General features: G+C 37.1%; 2 protein-coding genes and 1 pseudogene across 2 annotated transcripts; 2 read left to right on the forward strand and 1 right to left on the reverse strand.

The window, feature by feature from the left end:
- Nucleotides 1–10246: 10246 nt before the first annotated feature.
- Nucleotides 10247–10843, reverse strand: LOC116145506. The gene has a single exon (XM_031430964.1). It carries the CDS (start codon nucleotides 10841–10843, stop codon nucleotides 10247–10249), a length of 597 nt encoding a protein of 198 aa, XP_031286824.1.
- A 680-nt stretch (nucleotides 10844–11523) lies between these two features.
- Nucleotides 11524–12267, forward strand: LOC116145507. Its single transcript, XM_031430965.1, has 2 exons — nucleotides 11524–11787; nucleotides 11881–12267. Exons 1-2 carry the CDS (start codon nucleotides 11524–11526, stop codon nucleotides 12265–12267), a joined length of 651 nt encoding a protein of 216 aa, XP_031286825.1.
- A 4547-nt stretch (nucleotides 12268–16814) lies between these two features.
- LOC116145494 lies at nucleotides 16815–18185 on the forward strand (annotated as a pseudogene).
- The last annotated feature ends 1396 nt before the right edge of the window (nucleotides 18186–19581 follow it).

Genomic DNA, 19581 nt, shown 5'->3' on the forward strand with positions numbered 1-19581 from the left:
GCGATGATCTTACTGAATTCTTTGACTGAGGAATACCAAGTAGTCAAGAATGCCTTACAATATTCAGGAACTATGCCTAGTCTAGACCTCATAGTTGCACGACTCAAAGCTAGGGAACTAGAGCTAAAAGTCTAGAAAAGGTCAAGTAGCAATTTGTTTGTAAAAGGTAGGCCATAATCTAGCCAAGCAGGAAAGAATAACCAGTATCAGTAGGGGTCTAAGAACAAGAAAAATGGGAAGGGTAATAATAAAACAAGATCAGAATCAAAAAGTGTTTTTTTTTTTTTTTTTTTTTTTTTTTTTGCAATAAACCAGGACATATCAAGAGGAACTGTTTTGATTGGTAACACTGAAAGCAACCTGGCTTCTAGTAAGAACCAATTGGATGAGCTTGAGACCTTGACAGTGTCAACATCTGACACTGCTAAGGAATGGGTCTTGGACTCAGGCTGTTTCTTCCATATGAGCCCAAACAAGAACTTTTTTTACGACCTAGAATTACATGAAAATGAGATTGTACATATGGGAAATAATCAAGCCTATAGTGTTAAGGGTATAGGCAGTGTAACCCTTAGACTAACTGATGGAAAACTTGTAAAACTAACCAAGGTGAGCTACATCCCTGATTTAAAAAGAAATCTCATCTCTTTAGGGACCTTAGATGAGGCTAGATGTTCCTATAAGGCTAATAATGGATGCTTGTATGTGTATAAAAATCAAAACCTGGTTCTTAAAGGGGAAAAGAGAAATGGTCTTTATATTCTGTGTGGTGCTTTTGATTCTAAATGTTTTAATGCTACTCTGCTTTCTAGTAAACTATCTGCAACTCAAAAATGGCACCTTAGGTTAGGGCATATGAGTCAAAAGGGTATGAATATCCTTAATAGAGGGTAAGGATTCAATCTCTAACCTAGAATTCTGTGAAAACTGTGTGTTAAGAAAACAAAATAGACTGAGTTTCTCAAAAGGAACCCACCTAGCCACAAATTGTCTTAAATACCTACACTCAGACCTTTGGGGGCCTAAAAAAGTTAAATCCCATAGTGGGAACAGTTATTTTTTATCAATAGTGGATGACTACAGTAGAAAAGTCTAGACTTTTCTCCTGAAAACCAAAGATCAAGCCTTGGCCAAGTTTAAGGAGTGGAAAGTGTTAGTTGAGAACCAGCTAGGCAAGAAAGTAAAAGCCCTAAGAGCTGACAATGGGTTAGAGTTTTGCAATATTGAGTTTGATAATTTCTATAGAGAGCATGGCATTTTAAGGCATAAGACTGTTGCCAAGACCCCTCAACAGAATGGGGTGGCAGAAAGAATGAATAGAACCTTACTAGAAAAGGTTAGGTGCCTTCTATTCACCTCAGGGCTACCAAGCACATTTTAGGGGGAAGCTTTAGCCACTACAACCTACCTAGTAAATAGAAGCCCATCCACTACCATTAATGGGAAGTGTCCTGAAGAAATCTGATCTAGGAGGAAACTAGACTTAAGGCACTTAAAAATCTTTGGTTGTATGGCTTATGCACACATTGTGGGGGCGGGAAGCTTGAGCCTAGATCCACCAAATGCATATTCCTTGGATATCAAGAAGGCACAAAAGTGTATAGATTGTGGGATAGGGAAACTCCAGGGCTGAAAATCATAGCAAGCTAGGATGTAGCATTCAATGAGAGTGAATTACCTTGTAAAGCTTCTGCCACTGATCAAGAAACTATTAGAAACACTGAAACATTCCCCAACCTTACAGGAAGTACACCAATTGAGGTGGGGCCTCTGACACAGCATTCTAACCCTATCCAACCAGCGTCAAACCCTTAAACTGAAGCTAAAACAAAACACTTAGAACATGAACAACCAGAAGAAGAAACTACTGAAGAAATCCTAGAACACCAACCAGTTGATCTACAATAGTACCAACTTGCAAGGGACAAAACCAGGAGAGAGGTAAGGCCACCTGCATGCTATTTCTATGCTGACCTAATTTTTATAACCTTGCTTGTAGGTACAGAAGTCCAAAGAACAAAACCTAAAACATATGAAGAGGCCATGAAGTCTAAAGACAAAGACAAGTAGAAAGTAGCAATAAGGGAGGAGATGTACTCATTAGAGGTAAACAAAACCTGGTCTTTGGTGCCCAAACCCAAAGACCAGAAACTGATTCAATGTAAGTGGCTTTATAAACTAAAAGATGATATTTCTGTTTCTGATCCCCCGAGGTATAAAGCCAGGTTGGTTGCTAAAGGTTATACCAAAAGAGAGGGAATAGAGTTCAATGAAGTCTTTTCCCCAGTAGTGAAATATAAAACCAACAGACTTATGCTTTCCATTACTACCCACCAAAATTTAGAATTGGAACAGGTTGATGTCACCACTGCATTCTTATATGGCAGCTTAGATGAGCAGATCTATATGTGTCAGCCTGTAGGTTTCGTTGATTATAGGGTGCCAAATCATGTATGCCTGTTACATAAGTCTTTGTATCTCCTCAAACAGGCCCTAGGCAATGGTACAAAAGATTTGATACTTTCATAATAGGCCTAGGCTTTAAAAGAAGTAGATATGACAATTGCTTCTGTTTTGATTTAGATGAGGATCAACCTTTATATCTCCTGTTTTATGTTGATGATATGTTGCTAATCAGTAGATCTAAGCCAAAAATACCAGATTTGAAGAAGAAACTAAGTTTAGAATTTGATATGAAAGACCTGGGTAATGTTAAGAAATTGTTAGGTATGGTTATATCTAGAGATAGGAGAAATAACTATTTAAAACTTGAACAGAAGTCATACCTGAAAAGATTGATAAATAGGTTTGAAATGACTAACTCAAAACATGTCTCCGTGCCCTTAGTGAATCATGTTATGCTAAGTAAAAATCAGTGTCCTAAAACTGAAGCTGAGATGATAAAGATGAATGATGTCCCATACGCAAGTGTAATTGACTCTATAATGTATGCGATGATAAGCATTAGACCTGATATGTTGTTTGCTATATCAATGCTTACCAAATTTATGTCCAACCTTGGCAGTGAACATTGGACTGCCCGAAATGGGTTCTTAGATACATTAACAGCTCATTAAGTGTTGGTTTAAAATACTGCAACAGATCTGCTATGCTTGATCTAGTTGGGTTCGTAGATTCTGATTTTGCAGGTGATAAGGACACTAGAAAATCCACAACAGCCTACTATTTTACACTTGGTGGAAACTGTATAAGCTAGAAATCTCAGTTGTAGCCCATTGTAGTACCGTCATCAACTGAGGCCAAGTACATAGCCATAGCTGATGTATTTAAGGAGGCTATATGGTTACAGGGAATGTTGTTAGAAGCCAATTTATCTGATAGGAAGGTCACAATCTACTCTGACCGCCAGAGTGCAATTCATCTTAGTAAAAACCCAGTCTATCACGAAAGAACCAAGCATGTAGATGTTTGATTTCATTTTGTGAAAGACCTGGTTGCCCAAGGAGTAGTTGAATTGAAGAAGGTAGCTACTGAAGAAAATCCGAGAGATATGGGGACAAAAGTCATTACACTAGCAAAGTTCAAGCACTGCTTGAAGTTGTTGTTAGTAGAGTAATCAGAAGTGACCTAGAGCTATGAGGGATATGGTTTAGAGTGAGTTGCACGGCTTGGGTTTCAAGTCTTCAAGGTGGAGATTGTTGAAGTGAAGACTGAAACTACATTGCTTTGGAGATTAATGAAACACGGCGTTTTTGTATATGTCTATGTTGAATCCTGGTCATTTATCCAAATCTGATATGATGGCTGAGAAGCTTCATTAAGTCAACAATATAAAATGGCAATGCATAGTAAACTTGAGGGCTGCGTTTTTGTCTCTAATTGAAGAGCTTTACATTCACGTTTTTCTCTTTGTTAAAGGTCTTAGATTGATCTTTGAAATCATTGTAACTTGTGTGTTTGGGTAACTTGTTAGTCAATCAGGAAGGCTTCTTTGCTCTTGTTCTTAGGGATTCCTAGTGAGTATCTCTAGGATTGGTTATTGTGAGGATTTCTTGTAATTGTTGAGAGTGACTGGGTTTGTACTTGTTCTTGGTTGAATCTTGTTCTAATAAGTAGTGAAGTGAGCTCTCCCATTTTCGGAGGTCAACGTGGATGTAGCTTATCCAATTTGGATAAGTGAACCACGGTAAAATCTGTGTTGTGTTGGTTCTTGTTTTCTTTGTGGTTTGTGTGATATATTGATCTGCGTGTATTGTCATTTAGCTCGTACAAGATCCTTACCAAGTTCATATTTTTTTCCTCTGCTATTGCAGCTAAGTATGTAGATCTGGCCTTCTGATGCAAAAGCAATCATGAAAGAATATGCAGAATTATACCAGCTACTCAACATTATACACAGACAAGGGAAACTCGCATTACAGATCTTGTCCATCTGTTGCACAGCAATCACATTAACTTATCTTATAAGGTTTTTGGAGATTAGTGTCATTATTAATTGGAACTGATAACAGGATTATTGAGCTTTTTAATGGCAATTCGCGTTGCAACTAAAGAAGTCCCCACATTCAGATGTGTCAAACACAACTAATCTATATAACAGACAGAACATTAATGTATAAACAAGCCACTCGTGCATTTGCATATTTTATGGCTTATTGCTCACTGCATTCTTGTGATCTTACAAGTTAAAATAATATGGTGATGAGTTGGAGAGCTGGTGGGAAGAGGACATTGCTTAAGCATAGTGTTAATATTTCTACACCGGAGATAACAAAGAAAAGAAAGAGAGCTGAATTGGAATGAAGAAACTTACTTTTTGCTACATTTACAAATGAGTTTACATTACAACTAATAAAGCAAAATATTACACTGTTTGCACTAACTTTGCAGTCATATAATAACCTACATTAATCTAAAGCCACGCACTTAATACCAACTAACAACAACTATTGCAGCATATCCCTTATAATCTGGAATACATATCTACCATTACAAAAATAGGTTAAATTTTGTAGCATATCAAATGGACCCCCGGCAGATTGCCTTTCAGTTTTGCCACCAACACATGTTCAAAAAACACTTAGTAAATTGCTGCATTTCTAGCAGTATCAATGTTCAACACTCCTCCTTGATGGTTGGCTGGAAACACCAAGTTTGAATTTGAATTCTTCAAACTTGGCTTTGGAGACAGCTTTCGTCATGATGTCAGCCACTTGTGATTCACTCCTGCATTGCATTAGTTTCACTTAACCATTTTGTTTAGCCTCTCTCACTGCATGGAAATTTATTTTTATGTGTTTTGTTCATCCATGGTGCACTGGATTCTTGGCCATAGTTACTGCAGATTGATTGCCACACATGATAACAGTAGGCCTGATCTGTTTCAGCTTCAAATCTTCAAGGATTTTCCTTAGCCAAATGGCTTGATTCACAGCTGCAGCAGCAGATATATACTCTGCTTCAGCTGTGGATTGAGCCACGGTTTCCTGCTTCCTGGAGAACCAATAGATAGCACCATGATTTAGGAAGAATGCAAATCCAGAAGTGTTCCTCATATCATCTGTTGAACCAGCCCAATCACTGTTGAAATAACCAACTAACTTGAAATCTTTTGATCTCTTGAACCACACCCCAAAATCAGTGCTACCTTTTACATATCTCAGCACCTTTTTTGCAGTCTTGAAGTGTGTCTCAGTTGGTTGACTCATAAACCTGGACAGCAAGCTGGTTGCATACATCAAATTTGTGTTAGAGTAGATGCCCTAGAGCCAATCAATTATTGTAGAATTGACTCTTTGTAATAATGTTCAATGATCAATAAAAGGCGTTTTATACTATACCACGTAAATCATCATTGTATGTATTGATATATGGTAGAACCGTGACGAGGGTATCAAGTGTTTCAAATCTTGATAGTGAGAACCCTATAAGCACATATGGTGGTCATTCTAGAAACATCCGTAGCCCCAGTGTTATTCTGAAGTAAGGGCACAGATAATATGGTAAGGCTATCATAGTGTTGAACGACCCTGTCGAAAGGCAGTGACTAGTCTCACTTGTCAAGGTTGTTTGGTGACAACCTGGTGCAACACATGGGTGCTTGCTGTAGGCAAGTTCACTGGACTGACCCACTAGAGGATTCCATATGGATGGTAACCCTAGTGTCTATGGAACAAATCCTCTAACGAATGGTGGTACATGTGATCCTTAGACTTGAGATCACCAGAGCGCCTTGTGCATCGATTGGTGTAGTTTGACACTAGCCTAACGCAATTCTATTCAGAGCTGTCAATACGGTGGTGATTGGCTACATCAAGGAGTGTATCAAGACTATGGTGGATAGACAGAGGATTCATCACTCCCGGGTACGGGAGAAGTTATCTCACAGTGCAATTCAGTAGATGGCAATGACACTAAAACTGTGGCCACAGTGAGATTGAGTTGTTCCTCTATCCAGTTTATAATACAAGTCATTGGTCCAGTAACTAAATACACAATATCGAGAGTAATCGAAGGTTGACACTATTTCTATGCCTCGGTCTAATCGAGATAACGGACGATGAAAGGATCGAATTGTATGGTAACCATATCGTTGACAGGTAGCTACTTTGTTAAATCCGAATCTATCGAGTGGCCATGATGCCTTGCTAGGGGCCAATCTTGGTCTGCGTTTAGTGAGACGATTAATTAGTGTTAATTGCGATACTACACATTGCTGGTAAGATGAGGAGCCTATGGGTCACACACATAGAAGATAATTTAAGAGCCAAAAGGAGAGAAGTGCATTTTTCATCTTTTCAGGCGAAAGGGTATTTTGGTAATTTCACAGTGCAATTAAATTTGCCGAGGTCGTAGCCTTTATTTAATTTGTTAGAAAAATTAAATAAGTGAGATTATGTTTAAATATGTGCTTGCATATATTTAAATAAATTATCATTATTGTTAAATGTTAATATGTATTAAAGATATATTAATTGATTTTAATTGAGATAATGATAAACAAAATTAAAATATCTAAATGGAAGTGTTTGGAAACAAGGGGTGTTTGGGTTGGAGCCCAAGCCTATTCCATAAGGGAATAGGGCAACTAACTTGCACTATAAAAGAAAAGGTTTAATTGAGAGTGAGTGGGACTTTTCATTATTTCATTTTCACTCATTGAAAGAAAACTTTCTAGCCCCAAAACACTCTTCCACGCCAGATTGCTTTTTGCTTAGAATCAAAGTATTCTTTGATTTTTCTTTCTTGTTTTTTAAGGCTAAAGAGGATCTAGCAAATCCCTCTTCAGTTCCTTACGATTATCTTCGTGTGGACTACATCGGTTTGATCCTACACTTGGGTCGGTAGCAAAATACATTCAGAGACAAAGTTGGAGGAGCCTCCAAACGTGCGTATGATTTCTTAAACTCTAAACTAATTTTTTGCAGATTCTTATTTTGATATAAACAGTAAATTTGTGCCCTGATCTTGGTTCTATGGAACGATCCATATTGTTAAACATTTTTTTTTTCCGTTGCGTAAATAGATCGTTTCCTAACAATCTGGTCTAGTTGCTGTCAAGTACAGCAGACACCCTATCAAGCTTCTGTAAAATCCTTTATCAACCTTCTCACCATCATCATCTTTTGACAGTTTCAAATTTGGAACCAATGGCAGATTCACTGGTTTGCAATTCTCCATGCATAATTTTTTTAGAACTTCATTTGTATACTTTCTTTGATTCACAAAGATGCCATCCACATCTTGATCAATTTCCATTCCAAGAAAGTAAGACATTCCACCCAAGTCAGTCATTTCAAACTCACTTTGCATGGATTTCTTAAACTCACCCACTTGAGTTTGATTGCTTCCAATTACTAGAAGATCATACACACACAGAGAAATGATCATCACATCATCTTCAGCTTCTTTAATGTATAAAGTATGTTCATTTGGATTCTTCACAAAGTCCAAGTTTAGCAGGTGGTCATTAATCCTGTTGTACTAGGCCCTTGGTGCTTGTTTTAGGCCATACAAGGCCTTTTTCAACAAATACACCTTTCCCTCTTCTCCTTGGATCACATACCCTTCAGGTTGTTCAATATAGATTTCCTCATTTAACCAGCCATTCAAGAAGGCAGATTTTACATCCATTTGGAAAACTTTCCAGGAGAATTGAGCAGCCAATGCAAGTAGCAGCCTAATGGTGTCATGCCGAGCAACAGGAGCAAATGTTTCCAGGAAATCCACTCCATATTGCTGAGAAAATCCTTTAACCACAAGCCTGGCCTTATGCTTCAGAATTGACCCATCCAAATTCAGCTTTTTTTTTTTTAAATCCATTTCACCTGAATCACCTTTCTGTTTTCTGGTCTGTCCACCAGCTTCCAAGTCTGATTTTTCTCAATCATTGCAAGCTCCTCCTTCATGCAATCCTCCAAGATTCTGACTATGTAGCCTCTGAATAACTTGAAGGTTCCATTTGTGCTAAGTTCCATTTGTGCTAAGTTGCATCTGTCATACACATTAGCTAGAGTTCTAGTTCCTCTAACAGCAACCTCTTCATCTGATTCCTCCCCTGAGTCTTCTTCAATCTGATCAGCTTGAACCTCACTTGGTTGAGGTTTTGTTTCTACATCAACTTTACACTTTTCCCAATTCCAGACTCCACCCTTATCTATTGTAACATCCCGGGACACCACCACTTTCCTTGAGTCAGGAATGTAAATTTTGTAGGCTTTGGATTGGCTGCTTTAGCCAATAAATATTCTGGTCACTGCCTTATCCTCCAGCTTTGTCCTCTTTGTAGGTGGCACCAGGACATAGCATATGTTACCAAAAATCTTCAACTCATCCACTGCTGGTCTGACTCCAGTCTAAGCTTCAAAAGGTGTTTGATTACTCAAGGCTTTAGTGGGAAGTCTGTTGAGTAAGTAAACACTTGTGTTTACAGCCTCTGCCCAAAAGAGTTTGGGAAGATTTTTCTCAGCCATCAAGCATCTTGCCATTTTCATAACTTTCCTGTTTCTTCTCTCACAAACTCCATTCTGTTGTGGAGTATAAGGGCTGTTGAATTGATGTCTAATTCCAGCTTCTATGCTGATTTTTTCAAACTCTTGAGAAGTGTATTCAATGCCATTATCACTTCTCAAGGTTTTAATGGATTTTCTTGTCAGGTTTTATACTTCCAGTTTGAATTTTCTGAATACTCTAGCCACCTCATTTTCTGGCCTAGAAAGTAAACTCAGCCCATCCTAGACCAATCATCTATGAACAATACAAAGTACTTGCTCCCATTAAGTGATAAGGTTTGCATGGGGCCACATACATTCGAGTGAACAAGCTAGAGTTTTTCAGAAGCTCTCCAAGCTTGATTCACTGGAAAGGATTTCCTACTCATCTTGCCTAATTGACACACTTTACAGACACCTCTCGGTTGTTCAACAATAGGCAGATTTTGGACTAAATTTTTTGACTGCATTTCCCTTAGATTTCTATAATGTACATGGCCTAATCTCTTGTGCCATATTTCAGTTTCATCCTCTCTAATATTGCATGCTTTGTGTGGTATAACTATCCACATAATTGGAAAGCTTTTCCCTACCATTTTCACTCTCATAATCTCATTTACCTCACTGTCTTGAATAATGCAAGATTGTTTTTTAAAGTGCAGTGCATAATCCTTTTCCAACATTTGTCCCACACTCAAAAGACTTTGATTTATGTTAGGTGCATAAAGTACATTAGAGATTAGTTTTGTACCTTTTGGAGTTTGAATTACAACATCTCCTTTACCTCTTGCTTCCACACATTCTCCATTTCCAACTTTAATCTTTGACTGATGAGAGTGATCTATGTTCACAAAGCTGCTCAAATCTGGTGTCATGTGATGTGTGCATCCGCTGTCAATTAACCAGGTATCATCACAAGCTTGGATCAAGTTAGATGAGGCCACAAACAATTGCTCTGTCTCCTGCCCTGTTTGTTGTTCATCAGTTGTTTGAGCTTGCTGTTGGGACTGCTCTCCCTTGTTTTTGCACACTCTTTCAATATGGCCGAATTGTTTGCAAGCCCTACACTATATACTAGGTCTGAACCAGCATTTGTGCTCTGCATGTCCCTTCCTTTTACAATGAGAACAAACCAGAAAATTCTTCATCCCACCAGCTTTGTTCCATTGGTTATTGGACCTTTCTTTTCCTTTCTTTTCTCCAGCAAACTTTCTATAGTTCCCTTGTACAGACTTGCCCTTATGAGTTGCTAACATTGCCACTTCATTTGCATCCTCTAGCCTTAGGAGCCTTCTCTACTCTTGTGCCTGCAGAGCATGGACCAGCTCAGTCAATGTCATTTGAGTCAGGTCCTTTGAGTCCTCCAAGGATGCGATCTTAGTTTCAAACCTTTTCGGCAAGCTCACCATCACCTTCTCCACTATTCTGCTATCTGACATCTCCACTCCAAGTAATCTGATTTTGTTGACAATGTTCATCAACCTATCAACATATTCCTTCACTTTCTCAACCTCCTGCATTCTTAATGTTTCAAACTCCCTTCTCAAATTTAGAACCTGCATGTTTCTTGTAGTATCACTTCCCATGAACTCCTCCTTCAACTTGTCCCATGACTCTTTGGCTGTTTCGCATGCCATAATCCTTGTGAAAACAAGGTATGTGACAGCTGAGTGAATATGAGACAAGGCTCTTGGAGCCTTTGAAGCTTCCTCTTCATGCATTCGAATTTGGTTGAGAGTGGGATTTGGTCCCAACTGAGGGAGTTGTTTCTCTTCTTCTACATACTGCCAGAGTCCTTGGCCCCTCAAGTACGCTTTCATTTTGATGGACCATATATGGTAGTGTTCACCATTGAACACAGGAGGTAGAACGGAAGCTGTTGGAGTGGTCATTTGTTCAAGAAAAAACAGGTCTGATGCAAGGCTGTTTTCCAGGGAGGTAGACGAGTTGTTCTGGAGAAGAAGGGTTTAGATTTTTTGCTGGAATTAACTCAGCTTTGATACCATGTTAATGGTTTTACACCGGAGATAACAAAGAAAAGAAAGAGAGCTGAATTGGAATAAAGAAAGTTACTTTTTGCTACATCTACAAATGAGTTTACATTACAACTAATAAAGCAAAATATTACACTATTTGCACCAACTTTGCAGTCATATAATAACCTAAATTAATCTAAAGCCACACACTTAATACCAACTAACAACAACTATTGCAGCACATCCCTTATAATCTGGAATACATATCTACCATTACAAAAATAGGTTAAATTTTGTAGCATATCAAATGGACCCCCGGCAGATTGCCTTTCAGTTTTGCTGCCAACACATGTTCAAAAAACACTTAGTAAACTGCTGCATTTCCAACCAAGTATCAATGTTCAACACATAGTTGAGATTGCCCTTGAATCGATACACGTTCAGATCATGTTACAACCAGTCGATATAGAAGAGGTTGAGATTCCTAATGTCTTCTTACCCCTTTATATAAATTGAGTAGATTTCATTGCAAAGGCAAACAAGCAAATTGCTAAGAGCATCCAACTGCTAAGCATTCTCTTTTCTATTAATAAAAAATGGCAGCCTACCATACAGTTTGCCTTCTAGACCACACCCATTTGCCAGAAATCAATTTGCAAATATGCAGATTAAAGGCTTCAGAAGCCGCTTCTTCATCATCATCAATAAGCCACAAATTAAATGGTCTTCAGGATTTGCATGATTGCATCAATAAGTTGCTTCTGTTACCTTCCTTAGCCCAAGAGAAGCATGAGAAATCGTTTGATGAGCTGTTGGACCGATCTCTCAGGCTCTTGGATCTATGTAGCACTGCTAAAGATGCATTGTTGCAAACAAAAGGAATCAACACAAGAACTTTTGCCCATCAATCGCCGAAGATGTGGAAGTGACAATGGATTCACAAGTGAGGCTAGGAAGTACTTGGCCTCAAGGAAGGCGGCAAAAAAGGCAGTGCAAAAGGCCTTGGGAGATCTGAAGGTCATGAAAAAAGAAATGCTTTCTCTAACAATGACAATGAGAGCATTCTAAAGGAGGTGGAAGCAATCACTCTCAATGTATTTGAATCTTTATTGTCTTTTATCTCTGGTCCACAAGCGCAATCAAAGATAAGTGGATGGTCACTAGTTTCCAAACTAATGCACCACAAAAAAGTGGCTTGTGTAGAAGAAGAAATAGAAGCAAATGAATTTGCGAAGGTGGATGCTTCATTGCAGTTTCTCATTGGTAACAAGACATGCAAATCTGATTACATGAAGCAAGTTGCAGATTTGCAGAACCAGCTAAAGAACCTGGAGTTATGAATTCAAGATTTTGAAGATGGACTTGAATGCTTGTATAGATGTTTGATCAAAACTAGAGTTGCTCTTCTCAATTCATTCTCAACCACTCGCTAGCTAGCATACAAATTAAAATAATCATGTGATATACTTGTTATACTCTGTATATAAATGAAATATACTTGAATTTTAACTCTCAGATTACAGTTTCATACTCTTTTGCACAATTACTTATATTTTTTCGTATGCTTTTCCTCTCTGTCAGGAGCATTACTTCATAGATGGGATTTAACACTCCAATTCGTATTTATTCATCATATTGAAATTAATAATCTGCCATATGCCAACTTTGAGAGTTATTCATAATGAACACAACCGAAAGAATAAGGGAATAATAAATAACTACAAACAACCAAACAAAAGAGAAAATGAGCTATTTCATTAACTAGCTAGAGAAGACAACCTTTCAGTGATGAATTTCTGGTTAACGGAGCTTTCAGGTCTCAGCCGCATGGGAAATATATCCAATTTAGATAAGACACTTATTCAAATTGTTAGAGTGTTGGGCTCATACGGTGAAGTTTTATTATTAAGTGAGACAACGTCGTTTTGAGCCAAGCAAAGACAAATCCTGTCCATTGGCTGGCTGAGCATATAACGGTGGAAAATCAGTCTGATAGTCAACAGTATAAAAGCATTGCAATAGTCTCTTCTCAACAATTGAAACCCTTCTTTCGTGTTTTTCTCTTTTCTCTGTAAAACGAATAGCCTCCATTAGGGTTTGGGTACAGTCTTGATCTTGAATCTGTAACAGGGTGTTTGAGTGGCTGGTTTGTAGGCCATTTGAGGGTAATAGAGCTTGCAGTGTATCTTGGGTGTTAGATCTGTTTCTCTAGGGTGTTACAGGTTCTGGAAAGATCTGTGTAAGGGTTTGATTCTTGGCTGAGTTGTGTTTCTGTAATCTGAATCAATATAGTGCAGCGAGCTCGCTGGTTTCCTGAGCTGAACGTGGACGTAGCTTGCTCATATCTGAGCAAGTGAACCACGGTAAATCTTGTTGTTGTTATGTGTGTGTGTGAATCCTTTTGTGATTTTGTGTTTGCTTTCTGGTTGATCTGTTCGAGTAGTTACAACACAAATGAAAGAAATTCACATTGTATACTGAAATATATCACATGTGTGCTTTAAGTTACAATGAAATATGTTGGCTGTCTTACTGATATGATGCTCATTTCCATACTTATATTCATCATGTTAACATGAATGATATCATTTATGGAAACATGTGACGAGCAATCTGATAGGCTTGCAATCTAAAGCTAGCAACCAAATGAGCTAGATGAGAAGGCTGAAAGCTTAAGTAGATGTACTCTGAGCATGTGTCGAAATGAGCATGCGATATGGATGAAGCAACCAGAGGGTAATGCGATGTGGAAGCAATACAGGAAAGTGTGATAATCCGAGGATTATACTATTTTTACTAGGCTTTTTGGTCGAATTGTAGATACTTTTTAGTTCATTTTTACCTGAATTGTTACTTAATTATTTGCATTTTGTGTTTCAGGCAAAAATGGACATTTAGAGCAAATAATGAGCGATTTGGAGTTTCTGGACTCAGAAGTAAGCGGATCAGATTTTGGAAGAGTTCTGAAGCAGAATGGAGCACTAGGAGGCTTGTTTCCATAAGAGAGCATCGAAGATCGAAGATTCAAGCAAAAAGGTAAGCGGAGGGCAATTCTGTAAATTTAGAATTCCACATGAAGTTTCGCCGCAACAAAGAGAGTTGTGCATGAGATCTGTTTTCACTTCGTCGCCGCGACGAAGTCTGTGAATTCCAAAACGCACAGTTTCGATTTTAGTCATTTTCCTAGGTTTTTGGGCGAGGTATAAAAGAAAAACTTAGTCATTTTGTGAGGAGTCGTTTGTTTTTGAGTAGAGAGTGGCTTTTTACATTTTCTTAGATTCATTTTGAGCGAACTTAGATTTAAAAGGGTGAAGATTCGAGATTTAACCAGTAGATTCATCAATTGGGGAGATTTCTTTTCCTTTTCTTTTCTCTTGTTTACATTATGTTGAACTTTGAATTTTTCATTTCTTTTGGTTGTATTGTTGATTTAGCCATGAACTAACATATTTTGGGTTAGAGTTTTGATTGTAATTCGAAATTTCATGGGTTAAGTAATTGAGAGTTATTATTTTCATATGAACTTGTTGTGATTGTGTGATTACTCTGAAATTATTGTTTGTATGTGATGAACATGATGAGATTGAGAAATGAATCATGATAGGCTTCTTGGGTAATCACCATTGTAGTATTGAATGCTAGAGATAGATTCAAGAATCAATGAAATCAATCTAGGATTCCTTATTCTTAAAGAGCTTAGAATTATTAACCTTCAATTTGTTGGGTGTGGGAAGTTAATGGGGAAGAGTAGGAACACATAGCCTAAGAAGGTATGTCTTACACTTTAGAGAATTCGATTTACAATTAATGCATGTGAATATGGAATTAGTTTAATCTTTAAGTTTAACCCATAGAGTCTGAATGAAGTCAAAACCCTACCCATTTGTTTGAATTGATTTTATCAGTGTTTTAAATCTTGCTTTCATAGTTTAAATTTTTATTTTAGCAAAGTTTGTTTTAACTTTAGTTTAAATTGCTCCCATTAATCCAAACGAATTCGATTGCTCCAACTTGAAAACAGTAGAAAGCTTAGTGCTTAGCAACAATCCTCGTGGGAACGATACTCACTCATCACTTTATTACTTGTGTGATTAGTATACTTGCTATATTTGCATGTTATAGGAAACACGCATCAAAGTGTCCAAGCGACCTAAGGAGCTTGCGATTAGAAGCATGAAGGGACCTGTCAAAAAAAAAGTCATAGTCTTAGAGCCATCATTGATGGATTTACCTTGAAGGGTTTAGCTATTATTATGAATAAGATTGCCAGATGTCAATCTAGTTAGGAATGTTTGGCTCAAAATTCTGACAACGTATAAAACTGAATTAACGTGTTAATTGGTTTGCTATCTAGGATTAGCATTTAATGCTCTACAAAATAGACATGTTAAAAGAAGCAAACAATGATGTGTTTAGGCTGTATATAAACAATGCTTAAATTAATGAAAATCAGTTTTTTTGTGCATTCTTTCCTTTGCATTCTCCAGCTTGTAATCCAACAAATCCTTTGCCATATATGCTAATATGCAGAGACATGATAATACCAAATACATATGGATCTTATTGTCTTAAAATTTTGATTTACCAAAGATGACCATTGATTAACATTAAGTTCTCTAAACATGTAAATGTTACACATAATTTGTAATTTTCTTAAGAATTGAAAAATTGCCAAATTGTTGTGGTTGTTACTTTCTCAAACCTGTAGAATGTCCACGTCAATATATGTAAGGATAAGGATAAGGATAAGATAAGGTTTGATTATTTTACCAAACTAAAGTAAGTTGTTCATATCAAAGTAAAGGAGTGGGCATCTTTGTATACAGTATATTGGCAATTTCCATGAACCTTTTGAGCTTTGATTGAATGAGGTGGTGAATGTGGATTCGTTCTTTACCTAATTAATTTGTAAAAAGCAGCTAGCTTAGATACGTGGTAGACCAATATTCATGATTCATCAAATGAGGCAAACCAAATCCAAGTCCAAGTGCAAGGCACCAAAACATAATTATTTTATTTCAGCATTCTTCTAAGATGGACACATGCCATGGATATTCTTCAAGGATATCCTTACTTTTAATAAATGTCTCTTTTAAACTCACAATTTTCTTCAAATTCATTTCAAAATAAATAAAGATTTCATGTAATAATTAGTACTCACCAGAGTTCATTAATTGTGCAGTGTGCTCCTTACCTTTTCTTTTAATTTCTACTTCATTACATTGCTAAAATCATTGGTATATTATGGTAAATGATCATTGTATATATTAGCAAAACAATATTTAATTTGAGTTAACGACAATGAAACTTTGCCACCAACATACTTTAAAATATCATTTTATTATCCAAATTTAAATTCTAGTGGTAAATAAAGAGCAAACTCGATCCAGATTGTTAGAACTTTTGAAGAGAGAAAGCTGATGAATCTTTTTATGGTGGAAGATTGGATTTTAGTGGTTAAAATTGATCGGAATTTGACTTAAGAGGGGTGGCTACGTAAACCCTAATCACTTAATTGTTAGCGATTGACAGGGTCGGCGGGAGTAGGGTTTGAGAGGTTTTGGTAAGTGATACTCTAAGAAAAGAATGGTGATGGTGTAGAGTCGCAACGGTGTCAAAAACGAAAACAGAAAATAAATTTAGGTAATAAAATGGTTTTTAAAAGTCTTACGGGTTGGAGAGCGTACTAAGGCATTATTTGAGTTAAAAAAAAAAAATACCTTTATTCTATTTAATTTCCCACCAAGGCATTAATGTAGGAGAAGTTAAAAAGATTAATGGCCAACAATACCCCACATGCTCTTCTTTCATACTTTTAGTCAAAGAAGTAATAGTTTTGAGATAAGTTTAAATGAGACATGAAATTTATAAGTCAGACCACGCTATTGAAACATGAACATTAATCAATATATATAAGTCATCCATACTCTCACACATCAACAACATCACTTCACATGTGTCCTGAAAATGAGTTTATGGTTGTCAATTTTCTCTCTGCTGCTCTCTTTTTTACTAGGAGGCTCATCAGCTGAGCAATGTGGAAGGCAAGCTGGAGGTGAACTCTGCCCTGGAGGCCAATGTTGTAGTCAATTTGGTTGGTGTGGCACTAAATCTGAATATTGCACCACTGGATGCCAAAGCCAGTGTGGCGGTGGCGGAGGCGGCGGTGGTATTGGGAGTATCATTTCAAGATCCACGTTTGACCAGATGCTTAAGCATAGAAATGGGTGCCCCTCTAAAGGCTTCTACAGTTATGATGCTTTTATAGAAGCAGCAAAGGCCTATCCTACCTTTGCTACTACTGGCGATGCTGCCACCCGTAAAAGGGAAGTTGCTGCTTTCTTAGCCCAAACTTCCCATGAAACTACCGGTAATTTTTTATTGAAAACACAAAGCTCAATAGTTCTTAGTCACTCTTTAATATTGTAAATTGTTTTGCTGTTTGATGGTCAACATATAGGGGGATGGCCAAGTGCACCTGACGGCCCATATGCTTGGGGATATTGTTTTCTCAGAGAACAGGAACCCAAATCATCTTACTGTGATCTAAAGTATCCATGTCCTAAGCAATATTTTGGCAGAGGTCCCATTCAACTCTCTTGGTAATCTTATATTTCATTAGTTTCTTATTCGTGTCTCTGTGCAGTAAAAATATATCACATACAAAATAAATTTAATGTAAGGATACACGAATAACGTATTAATATCTAAGACTTTCTCGCTATAATTATTGACAGTTATTTGCATATTGATATGATTCAGGAACTACAACTATCAGGAGTGTGGAAATGCGATTGGGGTGGACTTGATTAGTAATCCAGACCTTCTAGCAACAAATGCAGTGATATCATTCAAGTCAGCTCTCTGGTTCTGGATGACTCCACAGGCACCGAAGCCATCCTGCCACAATGTCATCACCGGAAATTGGCAACCCTCTGTTGCCGATCAGCCGGCTGGCCGGGTTCCGGGATTTGGTGTGATCACAAATATAATAAATGGTGGGATTGAATGTGGTCATGGTGTGGATTCAAAGGTACAGGATCGCATTGGGTTCTATAAGAGATACTGTGACATGCTTGGCGTTGGCTATGGTAATAATCTTGGACTGCTATGGTCAGAAGCCTTATAGCCCTAGAATATTAGTGGAAACCATGTAACTTAAAACCTTGTAGCCAAATATTGTGTCATATTGTAATAATTCATGGTTGGATATATAATAATTGAAGTGATGCAAGGATTTTTGTGATATGAATTATAATTAAGAAATCTTAATTGGAAAAAATTTCTATTGTTTTGGAATATGGGAAGTCTTCACTTGATATACAGTAATATCAATATGAGTGTACAAAAGAAACTGTTGGACTATAATTAGCTGTCCAATTGACTTGGGCTCAGTCTATCTTCGGCCCATTCAATTTAGGACTCGGAAGAACGATGGCCCTTTTATAGTTGGGCCAGATCAAGGCTATTATCAGACTCATGGGCCCAAATTCATGGGCTGGGCTGGTCTGACCTATATTACTATTTACCGTTTGGAGCAATCAACCCAATAAGGATAGATCTGCTAAACGATTGCACAACCATGAGACTACATGGAAACGCTAACAAACTTCTAAGTTGAGTTCGGTTTATCATATAAAATAGTCTTAAAGCCAGTGCATTGCGCATGTATGTTTATACATTATTATTGTTTTTCTTGTGATGTTAAATGTATATTATTTGTATTGAATTTTATTATATATTGAATTGATAATTAAAGAAATCAATAATAAAATTATTATATATTAAATAAATAGTATATATTTAATGTAGGTTTAAAGATTTATTTTCATTATTGTTGATTTAAGCAGCAATTTGTAACGTACCTAACTTTCTCTTTTACACAGTTTCTTTATTACAGAAGTTGTATCCATAAATTTGTCTTTCCTTTATATTTTTGGAGTTCCAATTTCACTTTCGTACACTACTTTTCCAACATTTCTTTTTTCCAACAAAAGCCTTTAAATAGATGCATGCATCAAAGAACTCACCCAAAACGTGAGAAACAGTTAAATATTATATTAAATTCCCTTTCAAGAACTTGAAAAATCAAATGAAAGATTAATTTATTCTTTCTTTGTTTTTTTTATCCTATTCCACACCCCATTTTTGAAGGGTTAGTGGCTTGGACAGAAAAGTCATGAGAAGGGAGTAGGGGAAGGGTTTATTACAATATGCCTAAGTGGGTGGTCGACATCGCCACCGCCTGCATGCTTGACAAACTCTGCTGGAAAACTGCCATGGCATACACACATTACTGTCACTTCCTCTTCCTTTCCATACTTGTATAAAATAATAAAATACCAAATATTCTTCTTCCATTAAGGCCAGATCCTTTGGTGAAGACAGAAGGCATATCTTCATATGCGTTCATTCCACTACTTGCGGATTCAAGTTTCTTGGGTGGATTCTCCATACCATACAATAACTTATATAACCTTTTTAACAAAAACTATATAACAAACATGATAAGCGTTTGGAAAGCAGTATAAAAACACAGTAGTCAATAAATTGCAACAGCGCCTAAGAGTTTTACATTTCTAACAAAACATATATAGCAATAATAAACTGCAATTACAGAGGCATAGGTAACTAAATACATTATCTTCGATAGC

Source organism: Pistacia vera, unplaced genomic scaffold (assembly GCF_008641045.1).
Source record: "Pistacia vera cultivar Batoury unplaced genomic scaffold, PisVer_v2 Contig462, whole genome shotgun sequence".
NCBI lineage: Eukaryota > Viridiplantae > Streptophyta > Magnoliopsida > Sapindales > Anacardiaceae > Pistacia > Pistacia vera.

Bases quoted from the DNA above. Each gene is read 5' to 3' on its own strand.
- LOC116145506 (XM_031430964.1), bottom strand. From the start codon at position 10,843: ATGACCACTCCAACAGCTTCCGTTCTACCTCCTGTGTTCAATGGTGAA.
- LOC116145507 (XM_031430965.1), top strand. From the start codon at position 11,524: ATGGCAGCCTACCATACAGTTTGCCTTCTAGACCACACCCATTTGCCA. The intron at 11,788-11,880 runs GCATTGTTGCAA...AAGTGAGGCTAG, and splicing joins TATGTAGCACTGCTAAAGAT to GAAGTACTTGGCCTCAAGGA.